Source organism: Lasioglossum baleicum, chromosome 12 (assembly GCF_051020765.1).
Source record: "Lasioglossum baleicum chromosome 12, iyLasBale1, whole genome shotgun sequence".
NCBI lineage: Eukaryota > Metazoa > Arthropoda > Insecta > Hymenoptera > Halictidae > Lasioglossum > Lasioglossum baleicum.
This window is the reverse complement of record NC_134940.1, coordinates 6,825,805-6,848,013: the sequence shown is the minus strand read 5'-3', so window position 1 is coordinate 6,848,013 and position 22,209 is coordinate 6,825,805. Positions and strand designations below refer to the sequence as shown.

The 22,209-nt window shown below is 39.1% G+C and overlaps 5 protein-coding genes across 5 annotated transcripts; 3 read left to right on the top strand and 2 right to left on the bottom strand.

Moving 5' to 3' along the window:
• Window positions 1-5,024: 5,024 nt before the first annotated feature.
• On the top strand, window positions 5,025-7,640 carry LOC143214309 (uncharacterized). The gene has a single exon (XM_076435186.1). The coding sequence runs from the start codon at window positions 5,025-5,027 to the stop codon at window positions 7,377-7,379; it is 2,355 nt and encodes a 784-aa protein (XP_076291301.1). The 3' UTR covers window positions 7,380-7,640.
• Window positions 7,641-7,683: 43 nt separating this feature from the next.
• Window positions 7,684-13,180, bottom strand: Mrm2 (Mitochondrial rRNA methyltransferase 2). The gene is made up of 2 exons (XM_076435198.1): window positions 12,996-13,180; window positions 7,684-12,920 (listed from the first exon to the last, which is right to left on the bottom strand). The coding sequence occupies exon 2, from the start codon at window positions 12,916-12,918 to the stop codon at window positions 12,178-12,180; it is 741 nt and encodes a 246-aa protein (XP_076291313.1). The 5' UTR covers window positions 12,919-12,920; window positions 12,996-13,180; the 3' UTR covers window positions 7,684-12,177.
• Window positions 13,181-14,183: 1,003 nt separating this feature from the next.
• LOC143214314 (WD repeat domain phosphoinositide-interacting protein 3) lies at window positions 14,184-17,307 on the top strand. Its single transcript, XM_076435194.1, has 6 exons — window positions 14,184-14,396; window positions 15,308-15,481; window positions 15,600-15,857; window positions 15,923-16,124; window positions 16,196-16,419; window positions 16,498-17,307. Exons 1-6 carry the CDS (start codon window positions 14,330-14,332, stop codon window positions 16,650-16,652), a joined length of 1,080 nt encoding a protein of 359 aa, XP_076291309.1. The 5' UTR covers window positions 14,184-14,329; the 3' UTR covers window positions 16,653-17,307.
• On the bottom strand, window positions 16,195-19,967 carry LOC143214318 (uncharacterized). The gene is made up of 6 exons (XM_076435200.1): window positions 19,825-19,967; window positions 19,419-19,544; window positions 19,160-19,334; window positions 19,002-19,087; window positions 18,803-18,938; window positions 16,195-18,291 (listed from the first exon to the last, which is right to left on the bottom strand). Exons 2-6 carry the CDS (start codon window positions 19,497-19,499, stop codon window positions 18,101-18,103), a joined length of 669 nt encoding a protein of 222 aa, XP_076291315.1. The 5' UTR covers window positions 19,500-19,544; window positions 19,825-19,967; the 3' UTR covers window positions 16,195-18,100.
• Window positions 19,914-21,760, top strand: LOC143214319 (UPF0193 protein EVG1 homolog). Its single transcript, XM_076435201.1, has 5 exons — window positions 19,914-20,047; window positions 20,895-20,998; window positions 21,069-21,202; window positions 21,271-21,367; window positions 21,465-21,760. Exons 1-5 carry the CDS (start codon window positions 19,920-19,922, stop codon window positions 21,614-21,616), a joined length of 615 nt encoding a protein of 204 aa, XP_076291316.1. The 5' UTR covers window positions 19,914-19,919; the 3' UTR covers window positions 21,617-21,760.
• Window positions 21,761-22,209: the final 449 nt, after the last annotated feature.

Below are 22,209 nucleotides of genomic sequence, written 5' to 3'. Positions count from 1 at the left end.
ACAATACGTATATTTTTCGAAGTGGTTCTGAATATCGAATACGTGAAATAAAACCTTTAGCACCCTGTTTCAGTTAAACCTCTGAAGTAATTTCTCCTGCTTACAATTTATAAAATTTTTTATCTTACTGCCACTAGTAGTGCAATTAGAAAATTGTCAGAAAATAATGTGTTGGACATTGTGGAGCATTTTCAAAGAGGAGAGTTTGAAGCTCGATCGAATGAAGGACAAGAGCGCAGATTTTCCCCTGTCGCGACGCTAACGTCGCGCTCGGCGTTGTTGGTAAACTGGTTCGCCTTTTATTTGTGCTATCTTACATTTCTATGACTCGCAATGTTTGCAGAGGTTCCATTGATTGGCCAAGCGATCGCTAAAGCTGTCCCCTTTCGACCGGATACTCCATCCGATCGTAAAGCTGTCAGTGGTACCACGTATCACGGGAGCGCCTTTCTTTCGCCAAGCATTTTATTCGCAATTCTTGAGAACGTCGGAGCAACCACTCCCGGAAATATTAGCTATTAGGTTGCCACATATGAAATGTCCGATTTTACACGAGCCATAAATACGCTGCGGATCTTTATGCAAAATAAAAACTTTTGTGCAGCAATTTCAAGATATGGGGGCTCGATCTAAATTTATTGCTTGCATTAACACTTTGATTACCCTGTCGCGTATGACCAATTTTTATTTCCCAACTTGTAAATCAAGTTTTATTAAAATCCACAAAATACGAGTAGCAAGACTGAAGGGATAAAGTTATTTCATTGTCGATTTCAAACAATTCACGCAATGAAGACATTCACCTTTTTATTTGGCACAGACACCGATGGCACGTCTTATGATGTCAGCAAATGGTGGCTTAAATAGGGAAAGAATTTCCATCATTATAGCGTTCTTAGTCTCTTAATAGCTGCTAATAGAGAGATGAGCTGTTCACACGCTGTTCACATCTTCAGATAACAGGAAGACGAAAAAGTGAATTTCCAGAACAAGAAAACAAGAAAAATTTTCTACCTGAATTGCAACAAACAATTCTTAACGTGTTTAATAGGTTGAAAATGATATAACAGTATTTTTAAATTCTTCTAATATTTTTACTGTTTTAAATTGCACTTACGCATTTTTATTACAAATGTCTGTCTAGTAATCAGGGATCAATAAGAATTGTAATATTACATTAAAACAGTTATGCTTCAGATTTATTCGTCCTTCAGTTATCGGTTTTCTGCGATCGTGCCTTTATCTTATAGCGAAGCTGATAAACTGGATACATACGTTGACTCAGTATCGAACTACATTCTCGAAGAGTACTCGCAGTGAAGTCATCGTACAAGAGAAAATGCAGGCTCCTTGCATAATCTGACCTTTGCTTCTACTTTATTGTAACGCTTGGCTTCAATACAACTTTCATTACTCACGAAAGGTTGTAGAGCGAGGGAATCGACGGATCAAACAACCTTAGAACTCATTCACAGAAAGTCTTAAATTATACTTTTCATTGCGAAACGACGTTGATATTACCCATAATTATGAGTACAGTCTATCCTACGCTCGATCGCTCATTTTATTGTCACTATATGTCGGCTGTGGTATGGACACCTTATAAATAGATTGTAAACGTTTATGCAAATGATATTTGTAGGCTACTGTACTGCAATTGGGAACAAACACAAATTTAACTTTTTAATATAATATAATTACTTGTATTCAACCTTGTCTCCTATATAATTTAATTGTTAACAGTTCAATCATTTTAACGACACCACCTACGTAGATTATTTATAAATAAGTTATTCATTTTTCACGGTGGGTCTATAATCAGCTTTTTATGACATGGACATGTGGTGTGTTCGATATAACATTTTCTTCGCGTTAAATGTCAAGGATGACATGTGTGCATTATCAGTGCACGACAATATAAAGAACATAAAAAACCAAGATGGCTAATGGCGCACATTCTTAAATTTTTATGTTACGCTTATATGTATAGGGTGGTCCACATAAATGTAGTCACATAAATATCTCCCTTATTTGTGATGACATTCACAAAAAAGGTATCTACGACCCTAGAAACTCCGAGAAAATATGACCTTGAGAAAAAATAAAATTTGCGAAGTATTCATCTTGTAATACCATTTACATTGCATTATAAACATTTGTTTATGTCATCACTAAACTGCGGGTTTTTGTGCAAGACAAAATTTTTATACATCAATTGCAATCTACATAAATTGATTTTGCTCATTAATCATTTTGATATGGCCAAAATAGTATATCGACATTGTTAAACTCTTTTAATCCTTGTATTGTTTTGTATTACACATACTCATTTTTCTCATAAATGCATAAAATCCGCATAAATATATACGAACGTGTATGAATAGTTGAAATAAATATGTTGCATAAAGAGCTGCTCCAAGAGCATTTAAAAAACGATCGTGAAACAGTCCTTGAAAAATTGGATAAAAATTTAATGTTCTCTTTTAAGCGTCTGTTCGAAAGCGATGTGTAAATTTAATATCCCCGGGCTGCTGATAAGGTTCGAGAAGTTAAATCGAATTTCAATGATTCCGTGGAACAATGCGAATAACTGTAGGGACCAGAAAGATCGTGGAAAAAGAAGGAAGTTAAAAGAAAAGTTCAGTAGTCTTGGGTCTCTCGACGTATTTCAGTCACGGAACGACTGGGCGCCATCCCACGTTCTTCTCTTTTCCTCAAGGTGTTGATGCCTGACACGTTCGTGAGACCGAATCTCGTATTTATACGGCCTATTCACGAAGTAGACATAATCGTGGAGTGGCTGCATAACGGTAAAAACAGATCGGCAGGCGTGCATTCACTTTTCCCCGTTCGGTGCACATGCAGCTCGATGTATACATACGTACATACATACATATACGCGCAGACGAAGATAGCCGCGGGCATGCAATACCTTTTAAACTCACGAGTCATTGATCCATCCAGTCGCGGTGTACAAATAACTCTAATGGAATTACCCTTTCCTTTCAGTATTACGCTCCGAGGACGAGGCCGATTTGCCTCGATTCGCTCTCGATTTTCGACCGAATAGGGTTCAATGAGAAAATCGAGCCAATCAACAAAACCGCTCGTTTCCATGCGAGCCTATATTCACAAACCGAATCGAGCGTTCCCGAGGCAAAATAAAAATTATGAAATCTTCAAATTCGCAGACTCGCGTCTTGTATTAAGAACTTCACTGCATTCCGAATATAATAGAAATCTCTTTTAATTTATTTTGATATTTTTTAGAAGTGAAATAACTTTTCGATAGGTATTCACAGCCGAATCGATCGTTCCCAGGCAAAATAAAAATTATGAAATCTTGATAACTCTTTTTAACCGCCTTCAATCGGACCCGGACGTTTCTGCATCTCTTTTTAATTTATTTCGATACGTTTTAGCATTCGAATAAATTTTTGATAGGATAGTTTCTCAGCACAGTTGCATCTTTTATTCAGCGACTCGCAAAGGAAGTAATTTAATTTAATTCAGTTTTTCAAAGTCTCCAGACTCTTCTGCAGAGATGTTAATCCGCCTAATAAGATAATAATATTCCATTGTGCGTACAAAGAATTTTCTGAAACCTCGCTCTTTGATCTACGTACGTATGAACTCAATTCCATTAAACTAGTTGAATTGGTTAAACACTGTAAAGTTGCGCTCAAAGTACTTCGAGGAATTTAAATTGAGAAAGGAAGTATTTCATGTCACAGCGTTTGCATTCAGCTTCGGTTGTTAGAGCTTTCACTCAAGCATTGAATCATCTTTGGCCGCGGCGCGCAGCGGTAGCCTACTTTTCAGTCTTAATAGACGCCATTTGCTTAGATGCCATCTGGACATTCCAGAAACTTATTTAACAAATTAGTGTTTCCTGCGACACACGCGCTATACTCGAAATATCCCAATGGACGGTGGTTTATTAGTATCAGATGCGACCGATAATAAATCTTGGGCGGCGAGCTTCTGCGCTCTCTGTTTAATGAGTCTTTGACTGATTATGGTACTCGTCAAGCTGAGTGCACCGGGCGCCCCTTGTCTACTTGTGAAGATCAATTAATGCTGTTTCTATCAGTTCCGTTAATAATGAACGAAAATTTGACAGCGGTAGCCGTTACTTAAGATAAAAGCGTGAATAATTGTAAATGCATTTTATCCTTTATTAAATAGAGGGTCTCTATGCGTGTAAATGCTGAAAACAAAGCTAACTTTTTGAAAAGGATCGTATTGTTCAAATTTTATAAACATTTTTGAGAATTCAATAATTGTGTCAGAAGTTGACCATCCTTTAAAACGAGAAAACTATTGATTGGCCATAAAGGTGGTTATTTTCATATCGTTTACTTGCAACGATTAGTACAAATTACAGGTAAAAAGGCAAACACAAATGAAAAGAAGTTAATACCATATAAAATCTAATTTAGGAATAAAGTGGGTAAATGTTCCGTGGTTTGCCTGTTCTTAATTGATATGAGAAACTATATTTGTGCCGTGGTAAGACCATGTAAAGTGGTCTAAGTCATATATTTCTTGTTTCGAGATATTTCAAGGAAAAGGATATTAACACTAACTGAATTCATTTTTGAAGATACACATCGTAAAAATTACACTCTGAATTAATTTAATTTAAAACATAATGTGATGTGAAATAACTGATAAATTCATTTCTTTTAAATTTTCACTTATACCACTTGCATAATTATGCCCGGAAACATTATTTTTACGTTTTCCTGATAAATGATCAACTACTGAACTAATGAGAAACAGTTTTGAGCAGTGCTGTACCCTTATAAACTGATTTATCGCGTGCTGTTATAGTTTACCCCGCCCTCGTGGTCGTCGCCTGTGCGTATAATAATTATGCGTATAACGTTTTGTTTTTCCTCTGTTTCCAGACGTTTCCGATGTGTCAAGCCTCGAGAGGAAGGTGACGAGCAGGTTTCAGACGAGAATCTTCAAGATAGCTCGAACGGATCCCGCAAGAAACCGCGCCGAATAAAACAAAAATGTTGACGATAAGCCAGCGACGGAGGCATCCTCGATGGAGAATGCTCTTCACCGTCGTTATTTTATCGAGTTTCGTCAGGCATTGCGAGTTAACGTCTGCAAAGAGACTAACCGACGTCGGTTCATCCTCTTCGTCGTCCACGTTGTCGAGAAGTTCCGGTGAAACGAGGTCTCAGACCTTGGGTTCGCCGAACGATCTAGCTTGGCAGGCTTGGCTCCTGTTGGACTCTCAAACAGGAGCACACTCCGGGATGGACTCCGCGACATTTCTACGACGAATAACCCCGAAGAGTGTGTTCATCGCGCCGGCTTTACTAGAATTGCCACCATGCCCGGATGGTTACCGCGAGGACACGATGGGGAGGTGCGTGAAGATCGTGAACATCGACCAAGATGCGCACTTGGAGTTCCTTCTTCAACAACTGAACAATCGATACGGCAACCGAGGAAGCTCGGACTCTTACAGCAGCAATTCGAAGAAATCGAACGGTCCTTTCCAGTTCAACATCCCTCTGCTTCCTAGTTCAGACTCGGAGCCGTCGAAACTGGAAGCTGAAGAGGTTAGGGACACGATAAAGGTTCCGGTGGTGGTACGGCTTCCGGTGGAGAAACGGCCGTTGGAGGATATCGTCGCAAATCATGACACGAAGAACACCAAGCCGAAGGACGACGAGTTCGGTTTCCTTCCTGCAGACTCCAGCGTCTCATCTTCGGAGAAACAAGAAGCTCCGACGAAGTTCGACGCGGTGGTTCCTGTAGCAGAGTTCCCTGTGGACGAGGCGAACGAGACCTTCCCCGAGATGGTCACTTACCAGATACCGACCGACTTGAAAACGTTGCTGAACATGTCGAGCCTGAAGACGATCAACATCACCGACGATCAAGCGGCGTGGAAGAATGGATCGCAGCTTCTGAATTCGACAGAAGCGACACCTATGCTGATCCTACTTCCGTCGACGGCGACGTCGCCGAACTTGGTGGTCCCAAACGCGGAGGATCTACCTTTAGAGAGCAACGCAAGCCATCAAACGCACGTTCGGGAGAGCAATGTGACGAAGAACGTTACTGATACAGAAGCTATCAGTGAGATCGTTCCAGAACCGACGCTCCCGAACAAAGATCCCGACATACCACTGTCCGTGGTAGAGAGGGTCGATGGAAACTCGTCGGACACTCGGAACTCGAGTGCATCGAGCTTCCAAGAGTCGCCGGAAACGGAACCGTACTACGACGACGAAGAAGCGATCGAAGATTACGGGGACAGCACGGACCTGCCGGACGAGGAATCATCGGAAACGGAAGGCGGTGAGATTTTGAAGCACGGCGAGGCCGGGATGGCGATACTACTGAAAGATATTAAACGATTACAGAATGAACACCGGCAACAAGCGGAAACTACTGCGACCGACGCGAATAACAACGAAACACCAACGGAGGATCTGTTGGCTGACTCGTGGACAAGTTCGAACGAGTCCACGACCACGGATAAAGAGGAACGGGACGAGGCTGGTAGCAACGTGTCCAGCGAGGTTAGCATCAACGGCGACATGATCGTGGAGACTACGCTTTTGGATGTGACCACAGATAAAACACGGAACATCACGAGGACATCGGACAGCAACAGCACCAGCAGTATCGACGAAGGCGACGAGTATCTGCGGGAGCTGTTTGAATCAGAAAAGGAGATGGATCAGGAACCCTCTACTGAAAACATCCAGAGCACGGAGAAAGTGCAAACTGATCAAGACAGACCGATGGAGGATGCTAAGAGCGACGAACTAGAGGCAGCACCTTCATCCTCGGAGTCTCTGTTGTACAACCCGAGTTTCCAAGATCAATACGCCGAAGGGGATCCTATCACCGAGATCCACACGATCGACGAGCAATCGGCGGATAACAAGAAGGCTGCGTTTGTAAAGAAGTCCAGAGTTCCGAACTTCAGACCCACTCAAGACGAAAGACACTCCACCTATCCGAAACAACCTGTCAAGTTCCCATCGGAAGAGGTGAACAGCATACACAGTCAGGACTACAAAGAAAGAGCTCCGTATCCTCTGGACGACGGACTTCATTCCAGCACCAAGAGCAGCGTATTCGCCCATCAGAAGCCCTTCCACCGAGGACTATCCTCTTGGCGAACGGCTTCTCGTAGCCAGCAGGTGTCTAACCAACAGGTGGGGACGTCGTCGCGAAGACAGTGGCAGAGACAACCGCCGATTTCGATCTCTTTTTGGACGGCTATGCCTCTGATGAGGGATCCCAGTCTATACTCAACCGACCAAGACTCTCACAGCAAGACGACGAACGGTGAAACGTACACCAAGAACAGATTCCCGGAGGTCTCACCATCCTGAAGGGCTGAGCATCGCGAGCCGTTGTCCGCCCGATGAAATCTGAATCGGGCAGATCGCGATCGAGATCGAATCGGGGACACCTGTCGGTGGATAATGGAGTGTCGCCGGGAGGTTTGGTTGCTACCTGCGTTCTCACGCCTCGTCGCTCTCGGTAGGAACGTCCAAAGACTGTAGAACTGTGCCAAATAAATTAAAGAGTCGCGCGAACTCTTGCCCGGCCTCGGCATTTCCGTGCCAGCCGATTCGTCCGTCGTGGAGGAACTGATAGACGACGGCGATCATGCCGACGACCACGGGGGCTGATTGATCGCATAGTACGTACTTACAGTCGGAGTAACGAAGACACGGGATCGTGTGAACCGTGGCCGATACGCGGCCGGCCGATACGTTGCGTAATTCTCATTAGAGACCTCGCCCAATTAGCGTCAAGCAACGATGATCGGTCATCGCCGGGAGAAAGGGAAAACAGAAAAAGAACTAGATACTAGGTCCGTCGAGAATTAAACGAGATTATCAATCGAACGTCTTCGAGTTATCTGTGTCGCCGTGTTTCCAAGGTCACAAATGGAAATGCGCGTTTCGGAGTGTGTAAACACCAGGGGTGGGCGGGAACCCGGAAATTTTTATTGTTCGGTGACCCGAACGTCATAAATTTTTGGGTACCCACCCACTCTTAATAAGGTTCCATTCTAATAAAAACGTTCCTTTCGGCCTAACCATCTATGAAGCGATTTTTTTCCAAAACTCGTATCACTAGACTGCGGATCTTTATGCGATATAAAAATGTTCTTCATCGATTACAAGATTCTAAAAATTGTTTACTTCCTCTAATGCTGTTAACAGGACGAAAGTTTTAATGTTTCTACTGTTTAAAATTGCGGCTGTTCAGTTTTGTCATATGCGCATAAAATCCGCGGTCTACTTATCACACATACATACATATATATTGTATACATAAATGGATATACGCGTGTATATGTTCACCCGCATGTTATACATATGTATGCTTGTACGCGCGTGTATCTCTGCGCGCCGGCTTTTTTGAAAATGTTTTTTTCTATCGAGGAACTTTTTTGATCGAGGAAATCTGTCTAGGCCTAATTTATCGATTAAGGATCTTTTTGATAAGATTGATATAGTATTAATGGCGTGAATATCCCCGAGCTTCTCGTGTGAAGACTAAGATCACACGTTTTTTGGAACGCAACTATATGTGTAGCAGCGGCAACGTGAAAAAAACCATATTAACGATGATGATGAAAGAACTTCTTTACGAGAGAAATATGTCGTTTGATGTCGCGTTGCGTTTTTATCTCCGTGTGACCTTGGTCATGTGATCGACAATCCAAAATGCTTTTTTTTTTTAATGGAATTATACTTTTAGATTTAACGCTCGAATGTAAGAACTCATTTAACGAAATTCGGTACCTTTATTAGAGGCTTTCGTATGTCTAAGACGGTATTATGTTAATAAGGGAAAAGTCGAAACTATTTTAAGCGGAGAAAGTGATAAGCCAACGGACTAAAAAGAATTACGTAATTTTGCTGTTAACATTCTGTCAGCAAGCGATGAAAGCTTTCTAAAGCCTAGTATGCGCAAGAAGTTCCGAAATGGCAGTTACAAGTTCAGTGTCATCGTTCGTCAACCAATAACTATTTTTATCGTTCAGTCAAACGTATCGCATATTTTAATCGATTCAGAATAATCGACCAAACGTGATACTCGAGACAGAAATAATTGAAATTCGAACAGAAACGTTTTATACATTAATGTTCTAGCTTCTCCGACGAATTTAATTGATCAGTTATGTATACTCAGCTTTGAAAATGTGATTTTATCAAGATTATTCTACGTCTCGAAATTCAGTCAAAACACGTAACAAATTGGATCTACGAATTTTCTGCAAGCACATTCGATCGATGTTTAATCCGAGTTTATTCAAAACTTGAGACTGTACGCCGACATTCGCAGATCCATTTGTTATCTTAATATCGAAACGTAGATTAATTCGACAAAACGCGTAATTATCCCGAGAGACGAATTTTGTATATTTTCTAGAACACTATGTAGCATATTAAGGATTTAGATACTCCGAGAAAGTAGGTGTTACGAGCCTTTCAGGCAAAAAGCAACAAATTTCCGACGTCTTGTATCCAGAAGAGTGTCACTTTCTCTATCTTTCGAGCGCGTGTATAATATGCAGAAGAGTGCTCTAATGATTCTTGCCATTAATTGCAAAACAACCAACGATCCGAGCAGCAAGATTCATTGTAGCAGGGTGTACCTCTTTCCTCAAAGGTATCTATAGTTCTCAACATATTGTTGCGGTATAACAACGAAATGGAAATACTCTGTCGTTCTATGAAAAGCCAAATATTAGTTAACGAAGAACCTTGTTTTCTATGCATCACGATTCAAACATCTGGTTGCACGCGAATGGAAATATACATTGGCAGGATATCGCGCTATTATATTCTCGAGATTTCCATAAAGTCGTTACAGCTGTTGCTGAAACTAATTAAACTGCAAATCTTTACACAAGATAAAAATTTCATTTTGAATACGCTTAATACGTATTCTCGTAAAAGCATAACACCAAGAAATCAAATAAAGCACACACAAAGAAAGAATTTTTGCGAGGAACAGCTGGAAAGCGCGGCTTTACGGAAAGATCGAGGAACGTGCAGAGATCATCGACGAATGGAAGCTCTGTTATGAAAACAAGCGAATTGTAAGACGACCTCACGGTCGTGCTTGATCATTTAGCCGCGAATGTCTGTGCAATAAGTCATCGTACATTGAAAAATCGTGGATCACTGCCTAACTCGATGTCCGATCGAGAGCAACACAATTAATCTTCCGCCCGCGCGCTAATAAAAAAAAGAAGGCTATGAAGATAAAAGTGACGAGTCGGTTGTATATTCGTTATAGTTTAATCAGTCGGGATTACGTATCACGGCAAAGTCCTCGATCGAACATTAAGCAAGATCCTACTCTACATAATCTGGGTTCGCAAGCTCGTAAAATCTGCTCGTGACCCCGGTACGTCGAATCAGACTGATTTTTAGCGGTATTGCGTTATTTATAGAATTCGAACTCGCAATCTGTCACGTGAGGCATCGAGACCGGAGGTGTGCCGGTCTCTGGATGAATTGTTTCTCGATAATTTGATCTTTGCAATCGTGAAACATAAAGGAAAAATGCTGCTCGAGGCGCAGCATCGTTTCTCGGAATCTTTTTTGAGCGGCGAATTTATTTTATGAAATCGTTGCGCACGATATTCTGTTTGGTTTCATCGAATCCGAAGACTCGTGGATGTTTTGAAAATCGCTCTTCTCCGGTAGCCGAAGACTAAACCATCTAAAAATGAGAAAAAGTCAATATACGATTAAGAAACGTGTAATTAAATTCTCGTATCGGTCTTGCATTATGTTAACCCTTTGCACTCGGAGCTATTTTAACTGGAAAATTGAACATTTCTTCCGACCTAGAATATATTTCCATTTTCTATGTGTTCTGAAATTGCTGTAATACCTCGTACAATGCCTAAATGTTTAGTAATTGATTAGTAGACTGCGGATCTTTAAAAAATTCAAGAATTTTAAGGGATGAAATCAATTTTTATGTTATTCCTGCTTTCCACGATCAATGCAAAACATTTTTATTTTCCACGAAGATCCGCGATATATTTAACAAGAGCCACGATTCGAGTGCTAAGGGTTAATACTTCTCGATTCATTTTCAACGCGTTCGCTCAGCGCTCCGATGGTCGCTAAGAATACGCGATCTTCGATGGTGCTTACAATTCTCGATTGAAAAAATGATTTACTAAACAATGCGATCAATGAAAACTTTGAGAGAACCGTACGACCATCGGAGTGTTCCGCGAGACTTTCTTTGAACGTAATATTGAAATCGACATTTCATGAGCATCAACCTGATATTTATTGAGAGCATTGTTTTTCTCAGACGCATACAATTTCAAGATTTTATGCCTCTCGAGGTGTAATCGAGTCCAAGCTTGCGGCTACATTGCGTAGCGAAGGCAACGTATTTATATACAGCATAGTATGAATGTTTTCGATGTGCGGATTGATCATTGTTCTACGTACATAAGTACTTCGAAACGAGCGTTCGGAGCAGTCAGGATCTCCGATGTCGTTCAAAAGCTTTACAGCTGTCGTCGCGATCATTTTTCTTTTCTCTTGAACGCATGCGAGACCTGTTTGTGAGAATATGCGAGAGAGTGCACGCAGTACGAACGATCAGGACACTACTGTTCGGATTTTAAATCGCAATGAAACTCTGTTACGTGGACTCTGTCGCACGTACTAATTATTGAAAAAAGGAAATAACGAATCTGACGTCGCGGACAATAATTTTCAATTGCTCTGCGTACGCTTCGATGTGGTGTGTAATCTCTCTTTCTCATCTACTGAATGTTGATTCGTGTACATATTAATTTTATTCAAAGGAATTGTATATACAGAGTAATTAAGAAGCGTCATCGGCGTCTTAATGTGTATTAATTGTAACTGTATTAAATACTATTGTATTATTTATAGCTAAATATATTGATGTATATTATACTTGTCGTATCGTGTAGGAGTCTGTTAGATCGCAAATGGAAAAATGTTATAAAAATCATTCGATGTTGGTCTTATACCGAAATACTCGTGCTTTCTTATTATTCAGAAACCTGTCCAGCCATGATACACGATTGTATTACAAAATCATTTTTATCCATTAAACATTCTTTACATTGTACAGAATTATAATTGTTAATGAAACTGCATGTTACATTGTACTATCCGCTTTACTTTTTATCCCTCTGAAACCCCTTGCCAAGAAAAACTTTTCCGTAGAATCGTCCCTCGTTGATGGAGGTCTGACGTTCTTAACGGTTCTATAAAATCTTAGTAAATCTTGTTCTATTTGTTGCGACATTCCGCCATCCCATATCTTACAGACAAATGTTCCATCCGTCTTTGTAACTTGCAAAGCAAACTTCATAGCAGCGTATACAAGTTTCGCTATACTTTGTTGGTCTAACTCTCTCGTGCCAGTGGAATTAGGTGCCATATCCGATAAAACTACATCTGCTTTCCTATCTTGTAATACCTTAAACAGCTCAGCTTGCGACGTGGCTGTTGTGAAATCCATTTTACTCAATATATTTGCACCGTCGATTGGAAAAATTGCTTGTTTGTCTATCGCAATCACAGTGCCAATCGGATTATTCAGGATTCTCCCATCTGCGTTTGTCTTTGCAACAGCAACTTGTGTCCAACTGCCAGGTGCAGCTCCGCAGTCTATTACGATTTGTCCAGGTTTCAATATATTGTATCTTCGGTCTATCTCTAACAACTTGAACGCACTTCTACACCTATAGTTCTCTCGCTTGGCCATCTCTACGTACGGATCTTTCAGCTGCCTCATAAGCCATAACTGAGAGCTGTGCTTCTTGCCTTTCAAATTTTGCGGTTTCTCTCGGCATAATGCAGCGCCAGCATGAAAATTCCTTATTAAACCCTTCATGTCTGATTACAAAAACATAACCTACAAAAAGTGATCGACACGAAAAATTTGCAGATTTCAGAGTCAAATATGCGCACATTCATAGAAGAGAGCACTGTTTTCTTGGTTTTACTTCCCTCGCTATCGCAATCGGTTGTTAGTCAAACTTGCTCGTATAAATAAATGATCTAAACGAGATCAAAATCAAAACACTGAATGCAGCCATAAATGCTTCTTCGTTGAATAAATACGAGTTGCGTCGGCGCACGGTGGTTCGAAATCGTGGAAACGCGAACTAATTCATAGCGTTGTTATTTTCTTGGATCGTAGATAGAAATAACAACAATTATAAATAACAACTACGATGAATAACAACAATTATAAACTATCTTTATACAGAGTAATCAAGGTTTTAAAGTGGCAAACTTTTCAGTATATTCTATGGGCCCAAATAATTGTTTAACGCTTCATTAAAAAGTTATCGACAAAAGTAGAGAATCTCACTTTTCTTACTCTATCTCATGCTCATTCGTATACATTATAAATAAAAATTATTTTATCTTACTTATATACAATCTCAGCCCTCAGCGTCTTACAAGATTCGTTGTTGTCAGTGTCCCACTTGCTGCCAGTTTCAGTAAAACGATTGAACTCAACATATCTTCGTCCAATTCTTTTTTTTCCTTTTATTACGGAGATTTAAGAGATGTCTTTTTTAAGTTTGTTGTATGAAACACTTAGTTTATCTTCTGATCAAATTCGGGTCCACAATCAATAACGAAATATAGTGAAACCAACTACGCCAATTTTAGCTATGTAGACATATAATCCTTCTTTTTCTCACTCTTTTCAACGCACTGAAAAAAATTCTGAGTAACCTAAAGCCACCCACAAACACCCTCAAAACTTACTTCAGATATCGAAGAATTTATAGTTAAAATTTCAGAAAATTTCGACGCCGAAAATTCGACTCTCGTTCGTGTTTTCACGGTTTTGAACCACTGTACACTGTACGCCGTCGTGTCGTGCGTCAGTGTCGCCAACTTAGATTTTGAAAGTCCGTACAGAAGATCTGAATCAATCTGAATATATCAGATTTGATGTGATATATCTACGGATATATCATCAGAAATGACAAAATTATGAACAAAGAAAAGGGAAGAAAGAGATTGTCAAAATCCGTTGACCACCGTTGACGAAAATAAAAAATCCATAGTTCTACGGAAAAGTCTATGGAGTTGTTAACACTGTCATGCGTATCAGTTGACGAGCACGCATGCGCCAAGGACACTATGATGGTAGCGGTGCAGCGGAAGTTCGTAGTTACGAAAAGTGTCTCGTACTGTCGTACTGCTTGTCGGCGAAAATGCGGTAGAATTCCATGAATAAACGATTGTTCGAGCGAATATTGCGGTGAAAAAGATAATTTACAATGAACTTAACAACGGGGAATCCTCACGGGAACGGTTTGCTCTATGCTGGTTTCAATCAGGACCAAGGTATGTGACCGAGTGTGCTACATTTGACAGTCCGGTTATTTATTTTCTCTATTCTAACCTCTGCGTCTAATTCCTTCACCACAAATTTACAGTGATATTATCATATAATATCGCTACCGTCGTCTTTCTATCGAAACATGTTTGAATCATGCGATACTCACTGGAAAGCGATCGTACTTTGGAATCGTTGATACCATTTTTTTACTTTCCTAACCTTATCCGTGTAAGATTTTCGTTAATATCTAATAATCGATATATGTGCAAGACCTTTTACATGAAATTATATTACAACAATCGATATCGTCTATTTATAATTTTAATTATTTTTATAATCGTACAAATTAATTATATAGTGATATGCGTTTTAAGTAATCTGTTATCAGCAATTCTGTATTTTTATATATATATATATATACAAGTAAATAAATGTGTTTTATATTGTACAGATTTTATTCGAGTTATTGATCATTTTATTTATTATACCTCGATTCTTTTTCTCACATGTATCGTGCGATACGACACTATTGGACCAATAATTTAAAGATAATTCTGTTCAGCCAATTCTATTGGTTCTAATCGTTGTAACTCTTGATACATATGAAATTTTGAGAAACGTTTCAAACGAAAGTTACTCCTTGTAGCGAGAGCTATGTAAATACAGAAAATTGTATCCCACAAACCGTTTAAAAAATTCCAGTTACCCCTCCTTTCTCATGCTTGGAAGACAACTATGTTTTTTTTTATTATACATTATAACAGGTCCCGTTGTACCTTGTAATTTAAAAAAGAATATCCTCGATACTATTAATAGGTTCAAAGATATCAGCTTGTAACACATTTAGTGAAACACCCTGTATATTGCACCAGCAGATAACCATATCATTATTGCTTTTATAATTTTCCACTTGTAGGATGTTTTGTTTGTGGTATGGAAAATGGCTTCAGAGTGTATAGCTGTGATCCTTTAAAGGAGAAGGCTCGTCATTTCAACAATGGAGGCTTTGGTTATGCAGAAATGCTGTTTAGGTGTAACTACTTAGCATTAGTCGGCAGTGGAGCGGATCCGATGTATCCCACCAATAAAGGTATTCAGACTTCGAAATTTTGGACATTTTGAAGGCTTCGAAGCTTCGGGAAAGCAACAGCCCTGCTACAAATGTTGAAGAAATATAAAATTATTTATGTGATGTGTTATGTTCACAGTTATGGTATGGGATGACATAAAGAAATCTCCAGCGATCACTTTAGAGTTTAATGCCCCTGTGAAGGGTGTTAAACTGAGGAGAGATAGAATAGTAGTAATTTTAGAAGGTGTTATAAAAGTTTACACGTTCACGCAAAATCCTCAACAGCTTCATGTGTTTGAGACTAATCCGAATCCTAGGGGGCTGTGCGTATTATGTCCAAATAGTAATAATTCCTTACTCGCTTTTCCTGGCCGAAACAATGGTCATGTACAAGGTAAAGTTTTATTATATCTTATATTTATAGTTTCATCGCATACAATAACTTCTTTTTTGTTACAGTGATAGATTTGGCTAACACGGAGAAACAGCCTTTGAATATAGAAGCACACGAAACACCTTTGTCTTGTATAGCTTTAAACTTACAAGGTACAAGATTGGCTACTGCTTCGGAGAAAGGTACATTAATAAGAGTGTTCGAAACGCAAAGTGGAAATATGATTAATGAATTGAGAAGAGGGGCTAATTACGCGAACATTTATTGGTAAGTGAAAATCGAATTTTGTGAACAAGTTACTTTAATGAATAAATACACTAATTAAACTATAATTTCAGCATAAATTTTAATCACGATTCTACTTGGCTATGCGTAGCGAGCGACCACGGAACTGTACACGTTTTTGCCGTAGAAGATCAAAAATTAAATCGGCAATCTAGTTTAGCGTACGCACCTTTCCTGCCAAAATATTTTAGTTCAAGTTGGAGCTTTTGCAAATTTCAAGTTCCAGGTGGTCCGCAATGTATGTGCGCTTTCGGAACTGTTAACAATAGTATTATAGGTTGGTAATGCAATGTAATGAGTTACCATTAACATTATCTAAAATTGTAAAAGTTCGTTTCTTTTTTTTCTCTTACAGTAATATGCGCAGATGGTAGTTACTACAAGTTTGTGTTCAATAACAAAGGTGAATGCACGAGAGATTTCTATGCACAGTTCCTTGAATTAACCGATGACGAAGAGGAATTGGAGAACGAAGAGGAATTGGAAGACGCCGAGGAGGGAAACCCTTAAACGAAATGAATTTTATATAATTGCATGTTTCGTGATTTTCTTCTTTTTTTTTATACATTGCTTGCTACAAAATGAGATTACACATTTCATACAATGATTTTAGTGATCACTGGATACGAATAAGTATAGTTCACGTGGAAACTGAGAACAATGTATGTGTGTAAATGGCAAACGAGAGGAGAAAATTTATCGAATACTTGAATATATTATTGACTTGTTATGTGGGCCTATCGCTGAAATGCCTATGTATATAATTACAAGTTCTTGAATGTTACAGTTGAGGAAAGGAGTCCGATATTTGAAGCTCTATTCATCGTGTCAGTGTAACGAAATACCATTGTTACATTTAAATAACTAAGTCTATAACTAATGTTGATTCACGACATCCCAAAAACAGAGATATACGCAAGTAACACGTACATTTTAGAAAAAAACTTTATGTTTCGCAATCGATTGTGTAACTTTTCTTCATATTTATTTTATACACGTTCAGATATCTCTTTTATTGTCATCGAATATATCGTACGCATCAACACATATTTCACATCTCTCATTGTAAATAAGTTTCGAACGAACATACAAATGTAAAAATTTGTTTGATTACTGCTACGCGACAGTGATTGACCAAATGAATTACAAGTGGTGCATAACGTAATGGAGTTTCGTAATCTTTATTTTCCATGATTTCCGTACATTTAACATACAGGATACACAAAAACAGAACTACATTCAGTTGTTAATATTGAAATATTACCACAAAATATCAAGGTTGTAGTGTCACAAAGAAGATGGGATTGAATATAGAGTAAAAATTAACCAGACAAGACTCTGTATCTATTTCTAATAAATTATCGATTACCAGTGGCAAACTATGTATTTCATGTATCTTTTTTTTTTTTGTTATTTTTATTGATTTTTTTCTGTGATTTGAAACGATTCTATGAATCCATGAGAAACCTTGTAACGCTTTAGCAATTAATATTCAGTCTTACATAAGGAGAATGTGCCGTAGCTTAATACAAAAGTTCCAACGAAAAACGATTTCGAGTTCAACCGCGGCGATAGCCGAATTGAAAAATATATGAACGATATTATGCGTCGCCGCTTTACGATATGCTTTTCGTCGTTACAGATTTAAGAATAATTGTAAATCTGTGCGTTGTCATCCAGAGTACAGTTTCACAATGTCATGATTGAACAACGCGTATTACCAACGAGTAGTTTGCAACGTCTAAGCAAGAAATAACGTGTGTAACATACGAAGCAAGCCTTTTTTGTACTGAAGATCGGTTTTTTGAGCTTTGTGAACGCCATTTGTGTCGGGTCTTATAACGTACAGTGTTTGTTCAACATGAAATTATTCTTTCGTCTTTTCGTCGTCGAGCCGTTCTCCGTTCTTCGTTCTCGACGATATGCGGCTAGTCCTACGCCTCTCCCATAAACATTCTTTAAACCTCGTACGGTTTGTTCGCGCGTGGGTGATTGGTTTTCGATTTTTGTACGGCCGGTACCAGCGGCTTTATCTTCACACCATGAAGAATGTGCGTCAATCCTATCTTTGTCTCGAGACTCTTATAAGTACTGTAGACCACGAACCACACGTAAGCGCTTGTGATCACGAGAAACAAAACGATTATACCTGAAAGAAACAACATGATTTAGCTCCGACGAAGCACAACAACCGACCGATATTGCGTCCAACAATACTTTGTACATAAATGTTTAAAACGATGCGGGGGGTGAACATTGTAAAATATTTTTCTATGCACAATTAGAGTATATACTATGTTTATAGAGTATTATAAGTTGGACATTTTGATGTGTTTAATCGTAATTTTTAATAAAAGTGTTTTCAAGCACGTTTAAATGTTTGGCGAACGGTGTAAATTTATTTTTCGTCTCGATCTATTGTAGTATTGTATCAGATGATTGCATAAGTTAATTCTGTTCTAATTGTAGAAAAGGACGGTGACTAGATGATAATTGATTAATAAAGCTGTATTCTTTAAAATGTAACCATTGAATTTTATTTTCAAATCGGGCATGAACTTGTGCAATCATCTGATAGAAAGTTGTGCGATGTTTTGCGTGAATGTTGATTAACGAAGACGTCTTAATCGTTCTAGTAATAATATTGTTTATCGACATACGTTCGCAGATGTCCGCTTTGCCGCCAAGAGTAGCGATAAAGGGGCAATCCTGTTCTACTAAGAACAGGGAAATCGTTAACGCTGATATTATAGTCATCATGACCATCATCCACGGCGCCATGAAGTGACGATTGTTCTAACGGAATAAATTACTCTGTTTTATCACGTAAACATTCTTTTCTACGTAAAATGTCATTACCGTTAACGCCCCGTATAGGAGCAAAATCGTAGAAATAAAATGTATCACTGTGATGACTAATCCACAATACATCGAGTAGACCGTTTCTGAAACAAACGCTTGTTAGAATCGTGCGAAGAGGATAATGCGATTAGATCATAGATCAATTCTGTAAGCACCGGTCGCGTTATGATGCGCCATATCCATTTTCTTTGTATTCAGGTGATTAGAGGATATATCTTCCAGAGCTTCCCTCTCGAGAGCGTCTTCTGTATCCCTCACCACCATTTCTTGGATTCCCATGGCGTGTGCCAGTGCGAGCACGAAAAATATCATACTGAATCCTGATGTAAACTATCATAAAAAAAACAATCTATATTAGTCACAGGAAAGAATAATGTTTGCATGTTTACGAGCAAGTTCGACGATCGTATTTACCAGCTGAAACACAGCTATCAAAACCGTGCCTTGCTTCAAGTTAAAATAGTGCAAGAAATTGTTCAACAGTCCCACTTTCATCTTGCTTTGTTTATTAAAAAAATCTCTCTACGGACTAGATTATTCCTGAAACATTGAAGACGTGTTATACCCGGGAGAAACGGAAATTCTGAACATCATCGTGCGAGACAGGGGTTGTTTCGCTCCCCTGAATGATTGCAAGCCTCGGCACGAAGGTAGCGCGAACGGTAACACGCGGAGTCGCTGCAATCGTGTTATTCGACGTGTAACGATAACAAACAAACACCGAAATCAGAATATCGCCAGTCATCCAGGGTGCAGTCAGTCAGGCTCGACGATCATTAGCCTCGATACGAAAAAGCGAGCAACGCTTGTCGCTACTCACCCCGCCAGAAAAAGGGAGCAGCCAATAATCGCTGGAACGTGTGTTCACGATGATCAATAACTCTTCACTATTTCACGCTAATCGAAAATTATACGATGATTGTCAAGCGACGAGCACGAGCGCGACGAACAGCGCTGACCTCGAGCTTCACGCGATTTTTCGTCGCGGACCCTGTGTCTTTCACGTGCAAAACGCGAATTTACTTGGATCACAGGGTAGGAAGGTAACCCCTAACACTAGATTATACGACATGCGCACCACGCCGATCCATTGCCGCATCCTTCAAGGTGTATCCGTTCCCAATTGATCATTGATTGTTACTGACAAAACATTCGAGGCCGGTGACGCATCGCATGCGTTTCACACTATTTATCCAATTCAACCGGTGATACACCGTCTGCCTTCTAATCCGGTTCGATTAAAAAATATTAGCTACGCGCGCATCGTCATCGAGACCCAATTTCTGTGGCTCTTGGAATTTTTTCTCCTGTAGATCCTTATCGTGAGCTATTTCCTCGCAGAAATAATTCATATCTAATTCAACCGACGCGTCGTGTGCGTTCTAATCTAGTTAGAACGAAAAAATCATAGTTACTGAATGAATTTTGTACATCATTTAGAATTTTTCTCCTGTAGATCCTTATCACAAGCTGTTTCCTCGCAAAAATAATGTATACCTAATTCAACCGATGCATTGTGTGCGTTCTAATCTAGTTAGAACAGAAAATCATAGTTATTGAATGAATTTTGTATGTATATCTTTTATAATTCCACTCGGACCTGAAAAATAGAAAGGAATTAAATTAAAATAAATCTTCCAGATTGTAATACTGGATGGAACATTTCGAAGAAACTGAAATTTGATCGCGAAACTTTGAATTAGAGTTCGAAAGTTATTTCGATTGAATTAGAGTGTCTCGAAAGTAGTCATGGGAACGCGAAGTTTCTGTTTGTTTGTGTCGTGGCGGGCAACAGACACAACGAACACCTTCCAACTCGCGGTGAATCGCAACAGTCCGATTGCAGCTGTTGAGCAATGCTGACATTTTCGAATTTCATTTTTACGTAAGGTTAGAAATGGACCGGAAATACCAGAGGGTTGAAATGGGGGCGGGAGCTTTTCACCATCCGCCGAAAGCAAAATATAGCGACGAAACGAAAAATCTGATCAAACGTAAGCGAAATTTTTTTCACTTCGTTTTAATTAGTGTTATTGCGCCGTTCAACTTTTGGCCTTTTCTTAGTTTTGATGGAGGAGTCCAAAGTGACTATGATGCAAAGGAAATTTATTCAGGACGCTGTCGACAGAGGTGAACCTTTGCCTCTGTCTCTCGAAAGATCAAACAAGAAAGCGGATAAGCACGACTCTCAGTATCAAGTATGGTTTTTAATAAATTACAGTTCTAGTGAACGAATTATTGTTTCTATTATCTTTATCATCATTAGGTTCTAATGCCTACTATTTGGAAAAAACGGACTCAAGACATGATCGTGAAAAGTGGCGCGTACGAGAGGGAGCAATATACAAGAATAGGTCCTTTGCGTAAGAATATGTTTTAATTATTTTAATCAATATAAAGTCTCGAATTATGTATCTAACGCTTTTCGTCTATATATTTTCATTCCTGTCTGAAATTTAGCAAACAAAGAAAAACAGAAGCGTCACTTGGCGTGCATGATGGCATACGGAAAAGATATGCCGGAAACTCCTCGGGATCCGTCGGTTCTCTACAAAACAAAACGAGAACCGCGTCATCTTGTGAATACTGATCCGATTGACGATTGTGAGTAGTTGAAGAAGATTTTCGATCATTTTCTTTTTGCATTCAAATGTGTTTTCCTTTTGTTTAGTGGTGCGAGGAATACAGGAGAGAATGGAATTCTTGAGCGAGATGCAGTGCCTTGGAATGGAAAAGAAATACCGACCGATCATACACCAGGAAATAGCTCATAAATTACGATTAATCGAGTCCATCGATAAACAGAAATCAAAAGAAATTAGAAAAGAGATCAGACTATTGGAGAAACCATTGCCGAAACCGCTTCCATTGGGAGAATTAGATGACAATTAATAATCTCCCGGTATATTTTGTAATTGCCAAATATTGGATAGAATAAAGTAGTAGGTCGTTGGAAAGTAATTTCGTTTTTCGTGTAGAGGTGGCATTGCTTCCATTTATTTCTAAACTGCGGATCTTTATGCATTTATAGTTTATAAAAATTTTCAAAAAATGCTGGAGTATCAAATTCGACAAAATTAAATATGATTTTTATTTATTCCGTACCTACAATTTGGCTAATTCTAGAGCAATCTCTTTTTCCAACATTTATTTAAATAAGACTAAATATACTATATATAAGTATACAATTTAATTTTGCATTCGA

Coding starts and splice junctions, on each gene's coding strand:
- LOC143214314 (XM_076435194.1), top strand. CDS start 14,330: ATGAACTTAACAACGGGGAATCCTCACGGGAACGGTTTGCTCTATGCT. Junction 14,397..15,307: donor TGGTTTCAATCAGGACCAAG/GTATGTGACCGA, acceptor TTCCACTTGTAG/GATGTTTTGTTTGTGGTATG. Junction 15,858..15,922: donor AAACAATGGTCATGTACAAG/GTAAAGTTTTAT, acceptor TTTTTGTTACAG/TGATAGATTTGGCTAACACG.
- LOC143214319 (XM_076435201.1), top strand. CDS start 19,920: ATGATTGTCAAGCGACGAGCACGAGCGCGACGAACAGCGCTGACCTCG. Junction 21,203..21,270: donor AGCACGACTCTCAGTATCAA/GTATGGTTTTTA, acceptor TATCATCATTAG/GTTCTAATGCCTACTATTTG. Junction 21,368..21,464: donor TACAAGAATAGGTCCTTTGC/GTAAGAATATGT, acceptor TCTGAAATTTAG/CAAACAAAGAAAAACAGAAG.
- Mrm2 (XM_076435198.1), bottom strand. CDS start 12,918: ATGAAGGGTTTAATAAGGAATTTTCATGCTGGCGCTGCATTATGCCGA.
- LOC143214309 (XM_076435186.1), top strand. CDS start 5,025: ATGTTGACGATAAGCCAGCGACGGAGGCATCCTCGATGGAGAATGCTC.
- LOC143214318 (XM_076435200.1), bottom strand. CDS start 19,499: ATGAAAGTGGGACTGTTGAACAATTTCTTGCACTATTTTAACTTGAAG. Junction 19,088..19,159: donor GGCGCATCATAACGCGACCG/GTGCTTACAGAA, acceptor CGTTTGTTTCAG/AAACGGTCTACTCGATGTAT. Junction 18,292..18,802: donor CAAAGCGGACATCTGCGAAC/GTATGTCGATAA, acceptor TGTTTCTTTCAG/GTATAATCGTTTTGTTTCTC.